Source organism: Bombus vancouverensis, chromosome 7, assembly GCF_051014615.1.
Source record: "Bombus vancouverensis nearcticus chromosome 7, iyBomVanc1_principal, whole genome shotgun sequence".
In the NCBI taxonomy this organism is placed as follows: domain Eukaryota; kingdom Metazoa; phylum Arthropoda; class Insecta; order Hymenoptera; family Apidae; genus Bombus; species Bombus vancouverensis.
In genome coordinates, this window is record NC_134917.1 from 14,306,138 (window position 1) to 14,320,836 (window position 14,699).

A 14,699-nucleotide genomic window follows, 5' to 3' on the forward strand; every position below is an offset into this window, starting at 1 on the left:
TGGTCGTGTCAGTGTAGACTCGTAGGTATCCGGTGTTGTCAGTACGGAGTAGAAAGAGTAGGATGTGGTATCGTACAACGTTATGGTATATCTCGTGGCTGCGACTCCGTGAGAAGGTCGTCGAGGTAATGAACGCGTCTCGTTGAAGGAAATGCAGTATATTGTATCACGCGAGTGCAGGGCAAGCTAACCTAAAGCAAGGTGTTGGTGAGTTTGTCGAAGGTGAAGTGTAAAAGTGCGCGGGACTCGCATCGAGAGCGAGCACCAAGGAGTCCCGGTGTCGTGGGATATGCACGCACACGTCAAGATGTCGTCGGGAGGACATAGCAGTCGTACTCGAGCTGTACACATAGGTTCGATCTTCCAGAAGCTTCATGGTCGTTTTGCTGATCCTATGACACTGCCGAAACTTTCGACCGACAAGCGAATGTTGGATAAGACCTGGAAACTTATGGACAAGGTAGTCAAGTTATGTCAACATCAGAGGATGAATTTGAAAAATTCGCCACCGTTTATCCTGGATATTCTACCAGATACGTATCAACGATTGAGACTGATATATAGCAAATACGAAGACAGGATGCAGGTGTTACATAGCAACGAACACTTTTGTGTATTCATCAACAACCTTATGAGAAAGTGCAAGCAAGCGATCAAGTTGTTCAAGGAAGGCAAAGAAAAGATGTTCGATGAAACTTCGCATTATCGTAGAAATTTGACCAAACTTAGCCTTGTATTTAGCCACATGCTATCCGAATTGAAGGCCATTTTCCCAAATGGTGTGTTTGCTGGACATAAATTCCGTATTACTAAAGCAGATGCGGCCGAGTTCTGGAAAGAAAGCTTTGGAATCAGGTGCGTATCGTTTAATCATCCTTTCCCTTTTTTTCTTTGGTTCTTCCTTTTTGTTTTTGATCATGTAAACAGGACACCTGTCTCGTCGCGTGTGCTTTCCACTCTGACGTGCGTAAAAACGAATAATAAACGCGCGCTCTGTGGCTCGCACGTGCGCACACCTAACCTAAAAACGGCTCTGCGTCTCATTGATATTGACATTAGTACATGCACCAAAAACCGGGACGTGTCTACTGGTTTGCACCTGACGCCATTCGTGAAATGTATTTCATCGCTAGCGGAAGTGTTCTTTTTTATGTACGAACTCGTATAAAGGAAGAACTGTATTTTCGCATGTCCTCGAATAATGAAAATCGAATCATTTTAGTCACTCTGTACCTACTATTGTTTTGATAATAATTTAACAATGTTACTATTGTTACAGGCTTTTTCTTATTAAAATTACGATTAATTACATACTAGAAATGTAGACACAATTGTAGGCAATTCTTTTAAGCAATAATATTAATGTACGTAAAACGTATAGATTTAAAAACGTTATGGTATTAGTTCCCTTTTAACTTTGAAAAAAAAAAAGATGAATCGTGTTTTATGTTTCCGGTCTGAAATATCGGTTATTTAGACGATGAAGCGATAAACGCGGTCGTTGATTTAGTTCGGTATATCGAGTAACAGTTACCGCTGTATTGGCACAAAGTTGCTTCCGGTGCAATCGGAATTTCATTTATACTTGGTTGTGGACTGTTGAACCGTGTAAATTGTCAGAATGAATCGTTATCGGGTTATTGTCAGTGATCGGTTACAGCTCATTGACAGGTATTGCAACATACGAATGAAAAGACTAGGAAAGCGATCTACGATTATTTGAAGTCTAGAGATACCTATATCCTGACAAAAAGATAAGAGAGAGAGAGAGTGAGAAAGAGGGATAGAGACGTGTAAGGCGGGGAAGTTGGTAGAACGGCGGATCGATTGGTTAGATCCGTTTCCTGGTTACTATTCTTGGGGGGCCGGTGGTTTAGTATCGTTTTACAAAACTGATACACCTACTTTTACTGGAATACGTCATGACACAGTATCGGGAAGCGCGTGCCGTGCGCTCTGGGCTACGTGCCGCGTAGCGATTTATCAGCCGGTATAAATAAACGAGCAGCAGTTCGAGCCAATTCATGAATGACTGACTGCTGTACGGTGTCGCGAGAGATCGTCACGATTTGTCAGAACACGAGACTCGTGAACGAATACCCTTTCGTCACACGCGTTCCGCAGCCACTCATCGCCATGGATTTTGCATACACACTAAGATACATATCACGTATACGCGGTTATCTCTTACTTTTTCTTTGCCGCTGTAAGAATATAAATGCAACTATTTATCATTTCATCTCCATTCGTATATGTACACATGTACACCGTGTATAAATGTTTTAATTGTAATTTATGTTTCTCTACGTTACGATGATGTTGCAATATAGTCTATTATCAATCGATAGTAATGGACTATACACAATTGTTTAGTTAGTTAGTTGTTGAAAGTAGAAAATACGCGACTAAAAATAGAACGAATTTCCTGAGAAACGATAAAACATTAATACTGTATGCGGCGCGGAATCAGTTAAATTAAACATCGCCAGGGAGAAGAGCAAAGGAGAGATTCCAGTCGTGGGTTGTACTTCTTCCGTTTCTCTCTCGGTTAATTTCTCGAAATCGTTTCCATCGCCCGCCCTTTTTTCCGCTTCGTCAAACCGTACGTTCGTAGACGAAGTACGAAGCCTACGCGTTTTCCAAGAAAGCTAAACAGGAGTTTAAAGAGCTTTTATCGGGGAACCGTTCTTGTTTTGAACGTAGGATGCGGGCGATTGCAGTATGATTAACATGCGGCGAGCCGACTCGATTACGCCGATGCGCGAACTTTCAGTTTCCGGTCAAATGATCCGCGGACATCCGGTGGCCTATGTTACGCTCTTTGCGCTGTTACGTTCTGCCTCTTTAATCAAGCAAAACCCCTGGGTATTCTTCCTGCGCATTCAATTCGGCGTCGATGAGATAAGCGTAAGTCGTGATTTATCTTACCGGAAACAATATTTATCGTTATTACGCTGTGTAAGATATCTTGAAATATTATCTTGTATCTCGGTATTTTTAATCGACCTTCTCGGCGCATAATGCGCGTCGCTTTCAAAGAAAGCAATTAACAGAGAAAATCGAACACAGACCTTTACAAAGCGATGACGTAACTCGAAAGAAGAAAATACCTCGAAAAACAAATCGAACGTGCATTACGACGATACGAAACTATTCCTTGAGAAAATTTCATTTCGTCCCACGTACCATTTTTTTTTTTTTTTTTCTGTAATTCCAAACTCGGGTTTTCCTTTATCGGCGCATCGATTCGTAACACGCTAATGTATTCGGACGAAATGAAATCCACGTTTCGCGTGCGAACGTATCCTCGACTTGTTAATGGATGTTTTTAATGACGAGTATACCGGAAACGGTGGCAAGGGATGAGCTTTTATCGAAAAGAAGACCGAAGTCATCTATCCGTGACACAGAGAGAGGAGATGGGAGGATAGTAGTGGATTCGTTGCACCGTTCTGTAATCTATAGTCGCGAAGGATTGTACTTTGTGCTGGCTCGAGCTGGGGGGCAGAATCTTCTCTCTTCTGCTCTTTCACTACGATGTATACTTATAACGATACATCCGGATGTGGGTTGGGAAAGCCATATGAGAAAAAAGTGGTGAGGCAGAATGGAATTCAACGAGGTTGAACATTCCGGTTTCTTCGTCTCCTACGATTATTTCATTAACGTATCTCCGGTTCCCTTTTCCCCTCTGGTGAAAATAATTGAACGCCAGAGTCTCTGTCCTCTTCGGGGACAAAGTGGCCAATATTCACAGCGACTTTCGTGCGTTATATTTTATACGGCGTAGCGGTGTATCAAACGTTTAGATAGAGTCAGAAGAAAGAGCGTGAATCATCGACTTACGGCATCCGTTCTAAAACTAAAGGTAGAAAGAGAGGAACGCGTTAATTCGACCGATGCGACGTCGAAGCGATCGATATATTTGGAATTCCGTTGGAAAGAATCCCGATGTTTGCACGCCTCTGTTTATTCTTGAGATATCGGGTATCAGGTGCACAGCGGATCTGATGTCTTGAAAAGAGGGCGTCGACGCGGATGCAATATGTCGCGTTTGCGAGCCTCGTTCGACTTTACAGTACGATGCAGTGTTCTCTCGCCCTCGAAGGTCTCTTGTTCGCGAGAAAACACCTCGATCGGATGGAACAAAAGAAAATATCATTGCAACCATATTGCGTTTCCAAGCAATGAAAAACGCTTCTTTTATGACCGATATACAAATATCTTTGCGGGGGTAGCTTTACGACTCGACCTTCCTTTTTAACTTTCGCACAGAATAAGGCAATGTAAACTTTGAAGAATTACGCGATATAACTCGCTAAACAAATACATTTTCTGTTCCGAAGCGTGCAACGCGTAGAACGTAGTAAAATCCCGAACACAGGAGATGGAATAAAATCGAAGAAAGAAGAGAACGAGAGTGAAGAAGGTGAGCAGATAGGAATCGTCGTAATCCGGTAGACGAAGAAACGCGCTAGCCTCGTTCGAGGAGACCCACGAATGACGAAGTATTGGAAATAGGTTGGGCAGGCAAACTGTTGAAAATCATTAGCGACGTTTAACGGCGTGGGTGGGAAAAATGGAGGTGTGTGAAAGGCAAGACATGCTCGTCCCGGAGGATACTTATTGTTAGCGGAGGATACTATATTAATTCCGGTCGGCAGGGGTTGGAACCACATTGATAGAGTAGGACCGATGCGTATCAGCTATCCGTGTCTGAAGAGTTACGAGCAAAGAGGTCTGTACCCTCCTCCCCTTTCGTAGTCGGCCAGTTAAGCTCGCATCCGGACGTGAGCCGAAGCGGAAGGAAGGGGACGTGACGTCGCGATTAAAGCGAATTAAGCGGAGCGAACTGTACGAATCGGTGTGGCCGCGTCCACGAACCGGGATCCTACTCTTTACTTACGTTTATCAGAACAGCCAAGTGTTTGCTTCCTTTCGTTTATTCGGTAAATCGTATCTCTTATCGGCGAGAGGACTGGAGTTTGGCGTCGTTCGTATCTACGAGCAGATAATTGTTTCGAACGAAAGAGTCTCCCGATGAGGTAGAAAGGTGTGGAATAATTGCAGAGCTTAACCATGGGATGCTATATACACGATATGCTTGCAGGCAGTAAAGTACCGCGTTTCCTAGTTGTTCTTAGCTGTTTCTTTCGTTTTTCAAATATAATTTGGAGATTTAAAGCGCGTACCGATTACGCAATGATGCATTTAGACGTTAAGGGCAAGCATGTGTTTGAAAGTTAATTACATATCGGTTGGATATAAAAGAACGCGTGGACACACGACGCGTAGTAGTTCTGTGTGCGCCTTTAAAACCATCCTTGGCTTAGTAGAGCAATGACTGTGATACCCGATATAATACCGATAATACGATTAACACAGGCATCCATCGTCAAGGGAATCAGCCGACGGATTCACACGAGCGTGCAAAACCTTTGAAATAAGCGAACCATCCTTGAAACGCGCTATGTACTCCGATCGTTCCACTGACATTTTCCATGGGTATATTTTTGCCGTCTATTGCGTAATCACATTTAGCCATCGATGGTTAGAAACTTTACCTCGTGAATGCGAAAGGTGTAATTAGAAGCAGGCAAATTTCAAGTTCGGGTCGTGTTGCCCTTTTGCGCTACGTCCATCGTTAAAGCAAATGGAACAACGACAAAGTAAAATTCTGGAACAAAATTCCGTATCAATTTGAGAACTGTGTGTTGGATTTTAAGGTTCAATACAATTATCTGTCGATCATTTCGGGATTTTCTTTTGTACGCTAAGATATATAAATTTCGAAAGAGCTGCGTGATAACGATGGCTCGTGGATTCTTACCATCGCATCGTTCTCAGTCATCTAATCATTAATATATTACCGCACGATATTTTTAGTACCTGTCTTAACAAAATCTCTATAACAGCGCAGAATCGATCGCGAGTTAAAATTGTTAAAAGGAGCCGTGCTATCACCCTGATGTTATAAAATATGAAAGATTAGTAAAATTATTTGACGTTAGATTTGACGATTAAATTTGGAGCGGTAGTTGCACAGAAATCGAAAACATCATACGGATGGAAAGATAGGTACGTTGGAAAAGCAGCGATCTATGAATGGAGGTGAGGCTTGGATCGGTCGGCAAGCAAGGACGACTAATTGTAGCGGTAGTATCTCTCAGCTTCGTTTTGTACGTTGGCCACGCATCGCCGATGTATACATACGCGTGTGCAATACAGATATATCACGGAACATTCAATTCCGAGATAGTACTCCTGCAATAGAGGACGTGACCCAGTTTAATGATGACGTAAAGCGGCTCAGGATTGAAATTCAGGAAGGACACGAAACTCCGTGAATCGTAGTTCTTTCTTCTTTTGCTCCTTCTATTTCTTTTTCATCCTCTTATTCGAACACGCCAGGTGTCTATTTTCGTAATATGAATTTTAAATGCGTTACGAGAAAAAGGGAAAAGAGGGGGGGGGGACATTATAGGTAGAGAAGTATTTCACGGACCGAGTTGAGTATTCGCCTTGACCCGCTGGGGACATGATGGCCTGTAATTATGTCATCGTGTTACTCGAATCTGCCTGGGATACATTGACCTATTTTTCCAAGCACAGGACGTTGAATCAGTTTCCCTGGGCAGGCTGTTGCGAATCAGGCAAAATCGCGTGACATCGAATCAGGCCTGACTATGTTTGATTTTCACTATGTTAAGAAAGATGGAGAGAAGAGGGTTGCAGATTGATGGCTAAATAAAAGACACTAATGACGCTAAAAATAGACAAGGTCAGGAATTTCGTGACGTAGCGCAAAAGTGCGCGGGACAGACATTTGCCACCATAAAAAGAGGCAAAGTAAAACACGCCGAGAACAGCTTGTAACAAAGCATTGTTTTTGATAAAACGTGCGACTAAAATGTAAAATCATTTAAACGAAACAATGCTATAAATGTAGTGAAATGAAAAATTTTAATAAATGAACGTTGCAACAAGTACATATATTATACATGTATAAAGTATATTATCTTCTTGTGCTGAAAACGCGATCTTTTGATGATATAACATTTATTTCCTCGTTGATATAATATCAATACTTACAACACTTGTTTACAAATAGAAGATGTGCAATATTCGATAACTAAATAAGAAACTTCATTGAATAAAAAAACTATTTATCTAAAAGCTTATAATGGATAAGAATAATTCACAGTTCATATATCGTTCTTAACGATATCGGTTGATTGCAAATAGTGCTACTAATAAAAATCATTACATATATATTAAATAATAGTAGAAAAATGCTTAGAAGTATTTTTCGAAATTGTTTTTCAAACTGTTGGGATCCACGTTCGGACCATGACGTTCAACCACTTTGCCTTCTTTGTTTACGATGAATTTTGTGAAGTTCCATTTTATGAAATCACCCAAAATTCCTCCTTGTTCTTTCTTTAGATATTTCCATAAAGGATGCGCCTTGTCTCCATTGACGTCAATCTTTTCGAATATATCGAATTTAACCTGAAGCAAAATATAATAGTGTACTTAATAAAAATCAAAATGGTAGAATGTTCATCGGATTAAGAGATTCGCATTCCTATACCTTTTGTCGATCGGCAAAACTGCATATTTCTTCGGTACCTCCTGGTTCCTGTCCATTAAATTGGTTACAGGGAAACGCCAAGATTCGTAAACCTAAAAGCACGATCTTTCAACAATCGTTTCGGAAAATAAAACGGATATAATTTGTATATCTTACCTTTAGAGTCAGCATACTCATCGTACAGTTCATTCAGTTGTTTGTAATTTGTGGCTGTAAGGCCGCACTTTGATGCTACGTTTACGATTAAACAAACGTGACCTTTGTAACTGTAAGTAGGTAAAAAATATATTCGCACGTCCCTGAACATGGATGAACACATAATATATTACTTACTTGGATAGAGGAACTTCTTCACCTTTTATGGATTTAGCAGTGAAATCGTAAATCGATTTCGCTTCCTTGTAATTATCGTTCCCACTCATGGTTGCTGCTATAACTGAAATAATTTCGATCGATGTTTAAAATATCTCAATGTATGTATTAAAAAATCTAATACGAATTCTAAAAATGTAATTTACATAACAAGTGAATTATTCAGGATATTAAAAGCACATACCAAACATGGGGAAAGTAAAATACTTTTTAATAATATTAGTAAATTGGATATTACTACTACTGAGCTTTGTCACTGTTATTATTATCGAGAGAAATATCAAAAAACACACCACCAAATAAAAATTATATATTGTACTTTTCATCCTTTTCATCTTTTTAACATTTAAATATAAGAGGTATATCTTTTATTATAAAGCTTTTCATTCTAACTGATGTTTACGTCGTATAACGATAATTCGTGATTTTGAGATATACGTAGATTGTATTGCCATCAACATGAGACAATATCGATCACGTATGCAACAAGATTACATTTAGCATGATAGTTGAATATGTTATTTACCGGGATATTTATAACAATCTTATTTACATTGTTACAATATTCTTGTGTGATATTATTGTATATCTGTGTAACACTGTATTGTGATACTGCGAGCATTCAGTAAAGATGATATGTGAGACGTACGTCGTTTCACTTACGCTGCGTCACGACTTTCCGGATATGTTGAAATTTGAATATTCAATGAAATAAATATTTGAAGAAATAGATTCTTTGAAAGCACACCTAGAAGTTAATGACTAGATTTTGGTGTTTATATCAAAAATGATATTTTTTCCAAAATAATATTGTCATAATGGTGTTTTTTTTATATAAATAAGCTTTTTCATTTCTTGATTTGACAGGGAAACAACAGGTTTAGGGAAACGGTAGATATCAAACTTGTAGTACGTGCCTGAAAAATTTCTGACTTGAACAAAGCCCACCGGCAGTAGTAGTTTTAAAATATTCATTCTTCGTTGTACAATATATGGGTGAGGAAGTCAATAAAGACGCACAACTATGTTCCTGAAATTTTTCAGTACAAACACTACATCTTATATTATGAAAAGTTTTATATAAGCACTACTTGTATTTATTTTGTAACTTAGCAAAACGTAAAATCATCATTCTATTTATTGTATTATAATCAACTGATTATTTGGATTACATGTGATAAGCTATATGGTACTTCAACCGAGTAAACTTGTGCTGTTTGTACGAATTATGTAATATTTTTCATAATCGCAGTAAAAGTTAATCATATTTGAAATAATGTATTAAATAGAATAAAGTAAAACGATGAAGTGAATATTTTTTGACAATGTTTACGGCAAGCTTAAATCGATTGCCATCTGTCGTTCACTGGATAAACCTCAATGAATTGCATGAGTTGTGATATTTTGCGCCTAATCATTCTGTTTTAATTTTGGATTTTCTTGTGCGATGTAATGAAGGTGTTTATGAAATGATTATGAAACTTGAGAATATAACGTTTGTAAGGGAAACTAAATGAACCTTACCAGCAATATGTAGTCAAATGTCGCAAAGAGAAAGCTAGGGATAGAACTGCACTCCAAGAGCTCTGTCTTTACACTGGCGTATCAGTTATGAACTTACAGCTTTTATTGGCTCCCATACAGGCGCAATATGCACCTGTATGCGAACCGGTTACTCAATATTTTGTAACAAGGAAAAATGACATCAAATTCATTTTTATTAATTATAATGATCTAGATTACAATAACTACGTATGTTGTAAATAATGTAATATCGGTTAGTTGTTAGGTTAGGATCGTATTATTGGAGTGGTATTGTTTGTACATATATTACTAAAAAGTCACTTTTATATATGTTTTCAGTACGCTGGTTCCATGGAAAGTTTTCAAAGACAAGTTAAATGAAGTTCATCCAATAAGTTCTGGATTACAAGCCATGGCATTAAAATCGACGATAGATCTCACGTGCAATGATTATATCTCAAACTTTGAATTCGATGTATTTACGAGGTAAGTTTGTAAACATAGAAAGCGATTTGTCTTATATAATTATAATAAATTTACTTATTATTATAGGTTATTTCAACCATGGTCTACACTTCTTCGTAACTGGAAAATTCTGGCTGTGACACATCCTGGATATGTAGCTTTTCTTACTTATGACGAAGTGAAAGCACGTTTACAAAAGTATTGTAGTACTAGACCTGGAAGTTATGTATTCAGACTAAGTTGCACGAGGTTAGGACAGTGGGCTATTGGTTATGTTACATCAGATGGCGATATCCTCCAAACAATACCTCACAACAAAAGTCTTTGTCAAGCACTGCTAGATGGATATAGGGAAGGATTGTAAGCACACTATTTCTTTACTCATAAAAAATTACTAGTTTAAAATTTCTAATTAAACTTAATAATTTGTTTTTAGCTACTTATACCCTGATGGCCGTAATATAAATCCAGATTTAACATGGGCAGTTCAACCCACTCCTGAAGAACACATAAAAGTCACAGCAGAACAGTACGAATTATATTGCGAAATGGGTAGTACATTCCAATTATGTAAAATTTGTGCAGAGAATGACAAAGATGTGAGGATAGAACCTTGCGGACATCTTCTTTGTACTCCATGTCTCACAGCTTGGCAGGTATTAATATTTTACTTAATCTATATATTTTCGAATTGTTTGCAAGAAAATACCGTAAGAATAAAAACAAGTAAATACTTTTGTAGGATTCTGAGGGACAAGGTTGTCCATTTTGTCGAGCTGAAATTAAAGGGACTGAACAAATAGTAATCGATCCGTTCGATCCACGAAGAACACATCGACCGGGAACACAATCAGCATCTGCTAGTAATGCGTCGACTCCCACACGGGATCTTGACCCGGACACCGAGGTATCCGACTAGGAGTAGCACCTACCCTCATTACATTAAGTGTGCTCTATGTATAACAACTTCTAGCAACACACCCCATTTTTAAAGAATGCTTCATGCAATTCATGTGAGATCTCGAGTTTGTACGATTGTCATGTCATGTCATTTATAGAATTATCATCAAACGTGATACCTCTTATGAGGTATGCAAGTTTAAATATAATGACGAACTTACTAAAGTTAATATTTCGGAAAGTAAATAATGTAAAAAGGGACCAACTTTTTTGTCTCTATATAAGCTTCGTTGGAATTGTATTTTCTATTTTTCTTTTCATTTTTCTTTTTCTTTTTTTTTTTTCTTTGCATTATTTGTATATAGAATGATTCACAGAATAATTCTGAGAAAGCCTAAGTTTACAAACGATTAATATGAATGTTTTTTACAGTTCACGTGTTTATTTAAACTAACATGTGTTTTTAAATTACTTGTTTGTATGTGTCACAATTTACAAAAAATCTTCCGGTTTATGGAGACCCTAAGGTAGGTTGCTTTTTTGCATTACAAAATCGAGGGCTTATTGTACGAGTCACCGTTCTTGTTTCATTACTACAACTGCGTTTGCACTCAGTCACACTCTTCGTACCGTTTAACATACACATCACTATGTTGTACTTGCTGTGCAACGATTTAGTTAAAATAATGGAACGTACATTTTACTTACGACAAACAGATAATATTTAGAGATAACATTGTAGTCGATGCCCATATCAACTTTACGATAATAATTACATATGAATCACATTTGTACAATAGAGTAAAGGTTTTTGCTCGCGACTAATCAAGAAACCAATCATATTTTAAATGCATGTGCCAATGTATAGCTGGCAGCGTCTTCTTTGTGGTGTATGCATACAAGACTTGAAGTTAGAATGCTTCATCTCTACATATGATTGCATTATTTATTAAATAAGAGATTTGTAACGTCAATATTTTTTCAACAGAGTATTAACCCGTTCATAAACTTGCGTTATGTCCGCACAATTAGGAAATCTTTCGCTGTAACTGAAATCCGTTTAACGAGACCTTGATTCGACACTCCTCGCTTCGTGTTTTGTTTGATATAAATTTAAATTCTTTTTATTAATTGGTTTTTTATTAATGTGTATATCGAATTATGTTCACGAATATAAGGAATGACATGGTAAAAGTATAGAACAAAAGGAAATAGTGATTTTTGTAGTACTAAGAGATAAGAGGCAGATATATAAAACAGAGTGATCTTCCAACGGAAATGACGTTGCTTAGATCGAGCAATAGGAATGCTACGTAACCCATGGATGAACAGTCGTTCATTCGTTGTATTTTATTAGAATTAATTATGTACCTGTTGGCGATAGAAACAATGTAATAACATGCGACATCTTTATCAGGGAAAAGATGTTATTATTTTTCTTTACTTTAAAATATTTATTATTTATTCTATTCACGCATAAAATGAACTTTAAGGAGTTATACCAGTGATTGTATGGTAGCACTTCATGCCGAAGTTTGATGCTGTGGTATATACGTTATCATCTTCCCTTTCCTTTTTTTCAATACCTTACTGCTGTAGATCCTGTATGCATTGATGCATGCAAGAGCAATTAAAAAGTCGAATTCACCATAAAAATAAAATTTATATTTTTTTAAGATATAAATTGGCAGTTAGTAATCTAAAAAAGGGGAGTAATAATTTCTTAAGCGTAGTATCACGTATCCCTATATCTACGAATCTATAGATAGTAAACAAAGTCTACGACATGTTGCACTAAAAACTTAAAATTAAAGATAGATTTTTTTACTGCGTTCACGTGTATCCATTAGCGTAATTTGTACAATGACTAGTGCTGCTAATTGATCAGTCATTTAGATCCATTCATGCTGTGCATATCCAGCAATGAAAGAGGTCTAAAATAAATAATTCATAAACATTACAAATTGTAGCGTACATTTCTTCCTATTCATTGTAAGATATTAGGGATCTGAGAAATATGTTCTTTGTTTTCTTTTCGTTTTTTCTTTTTCTATCTTCTTTTCTTTTTTTTTAATAAAATTGTATTATCATTACATCGTGTTACTTTTGCATATTGTATACATGCATCCCTTTTGCTGGATTCTAATTTCCACGCCTATTGAATCAGTGTTCCAGCAACAGGGAACTACTGAAAATGAACCAAGGTGTTACATCGTTATATCGTTCGCATGATCGTTTATCTTTATTTCATAATGTTATCTACTGGGTCCATTGCTCTGCCCGCTGCATGATCGAAAACTAATCGATAATGTACATAGCCGAAGGAAATTTATTTTGACTCATTGAACGCAGGTAAGTGAATAAATGCATTATGACCTTCTGCTTTATCGCTTTGTAATTATGCTCGTTCTTAATTGTGATGTTCTTTCTCATACAGGTTTTTTTGCTACATTCTTATTCTTTATATTAATTTAAACGATTCTTGTTTACTCAATATAGTTTTAAAAAGATTTATTCGATTATAGAATTTTATTAATTATTAACAAATTTATCATTACTTAAAATCAGAATCGAATAAAATATATTTTCTACGCAATTATGCGTCTTCTTGCGTTAAATAATAGCAAACGTTATCAGACTAAAACAATCTTATTTCTGTTGGCCTATGTCATAGATATTAATGCATGTTTTTCGTTTATTTTTAATGTTTTAGGAAATCATGGATTTGTGTAATGGTCACTGTGGATTGATGTGTTACGATTCGGATGAAGAAGAAGATTCCAGTCCAACAAACTCGCCAGTTTCGACACGAAGAATTGTGCCAAGCCCGCCGCTACCTCCTCGACGACCCTCTCCATCCCCCACGCCAAATAATCATTTGAGGAATGGTCGTCTGTTAACTGTTCCAAAAGAGAATGCTCCACCACCACCTTCATCGACAGCTCAAACGACATTCAATTCTAATACTGACAATCAGCAAAATAATAACAGTAAGCAATAAAAAGTAAAACAATTTAGAGAAACAGAATTTGTTGCGATGTTAATTATTCCTTTCTATTCTGTCTAACTAAGTTGTTTTATAACATCGATGTTTGTTTTATTTTACCAGTAAACTCCGAAACAGGGTACGATATGCTACATCGTGCCTCTTCACCGTCTCCAATGCCACCTTCTGCACCGTTTACAGTAGTCAGAAGTCACGTTCGTCGATCACAAGGAAATCATTTGTCCACAACGCAACAGCAACCACCGCCGACTTTACCTGAGAAATCTAGTCGTATCAGTGGCGGATCTTCGGCGATGACCAGCCAAATTACGTCTAGCAATAATGTGCCACCGGTTCCACCACCATTGTCGGTGCCACGACCTCCAAAAGCAACCAGCAAAGAGCACAACAGACAGGATCACCATTACGAGAACACGATCGTGATACCCGGTACGAGACAACACGTCGTGAGGAACATTAATCTGGAAGCGAATACAGCTCGATTGTCCGCCCTGATGAGAGGTAAGGACAATCCCACCGGTTCTTCTAAGCCAGAATCCGCGGCATACGAGAACGTGAACGTCGAGCACATTTCCAAGCTGACGGCTCTCGGATTCGCACAAGACGCCGTGATTAGAGCTCTCGGTATTACTAGGAACAATCTTGAAATGGCTTGTGACATACTACACGAATTTGCCACGAAATCGTCTTGACCAGGTATGCATAAAGTGCAAACCTAAAAAAAAAGCAGCAACAGATTGTCGTGTTATTCACATTTTAATGGACACTACCTCATAATTCTATTGAACGATAGTGTTTTCCTTGAAAAGAAAAAAAAAAGAAAAAAAGAAAAGAGTC

At 37.7% G+C, this 14,699-nt stretch overlaps 2 protein-coding genes across 4 annotated transcripts in view; one reads left to right on the forward strand and one right to left on the reverse strand.

The window, feature by feature from the left end:
- The window catches only part of Cbl (E3 ubiquitin-protein ligase CBL), a 16,762-nt gene continuing 2,063 nt past the window's right edge, over positions 1 to 14,699 (forward strand). The window contains exons 1-7 of one of the 2 annotated variants that reach the window (XM_033330605.2): positions 1 to 855; positions 9,830 to 9,976; positions 10,043 to 10,315; positions 10,392 to 10,611; positions 10,698 to 10,862; positions 13,569 to 13,845; positions 13,965 to 14,558. In XM_033330605.2, the coding sequence (XP_033186496.1) occupies positions 290 to 855; positions 9,830 to 9,976; positions 10,043 to 10,315; positions 10,392 to 10,611; positions 10,698 to 10,862; positions 13,569 to 13,845; positions 13,965 to 14,554 (2,238 nt within the window). In that variant the 5' untranslated portion in view covers positions 1 to 289 and the 3' untranslated portion in view covers positions 14,555 to 14,558. The remainder of the gene's footprint in view (positions 856 to 9,829; positions 9,977 to 10,042; positions 10,316 to 10,391; positions 10,612 to 10,697; positions 10,863 to 13,568; positions 13,846 to 13,964; positions 14,559 to 14,699) is intronic. The other variant, XM_033330612.2, reaches the window with a different exon arrangement.
- Positions 6,945 to 9,631, reverse strand: Gtpx1 (glutathione peroxidase-like 1). Of its 2 annotated transcripts, XM_033330634.2 has the most exons (6): positions 9,491 to 9,616; positions 8,884 to 8,996; positions 7,928 to 8,030; positions 7,751 to 7,860; positions 7,595 to 7,686; positions 6,945 to 7,512 (listed from the first exon to the last, which is right to left on the reverse strand). In XM_033330634.2, the coding sequence occupies exons 2-6, from the start codon at positions 8,939 to 8,941 to the stop codon at positions 7,297 to 7,299; spliced, it is 579 nt and encodes a 192-aa protein (XP_033186525.1). In that variant the 5' UTR covers positions 8,942 to 8,996; positions 9,491 to 9,616; the 3' UTR covers positions 6,945 to 7,296. The 2 variants fall into 2 exon arrangements, with proteins under 2 accessions (XP_033186525.1, XP_033186535.1); XM_033330644.2 differs by lacking the exon at positions 8,884 to 8,996 and having other exon boundaries at positions 9,491 to 9,631.

Coding starts and splice junctions, on each gene's coding strand:
- Gtpx1 (XM_033330634.2), bottom strand. CDS start 8,941: ATGAATATTTTAAAACTACTACTGCCGGTGGGCTTTGTTCAAGTCAGA. Junction 7,861..7,927: donor GAAGAAGTTCCTCTATCCAA/GTAAGTAATATA, acceptor ACCTACTTACAG/TTACAAAGGTCACGTTTGTT. Junction 7,513..7,594: donor GTTTTGCCGATCGACAAAAG/GTATAGGAATGC, acceptor ATTTTGCTTCAG/GTTAAATTCGATATATTCGA.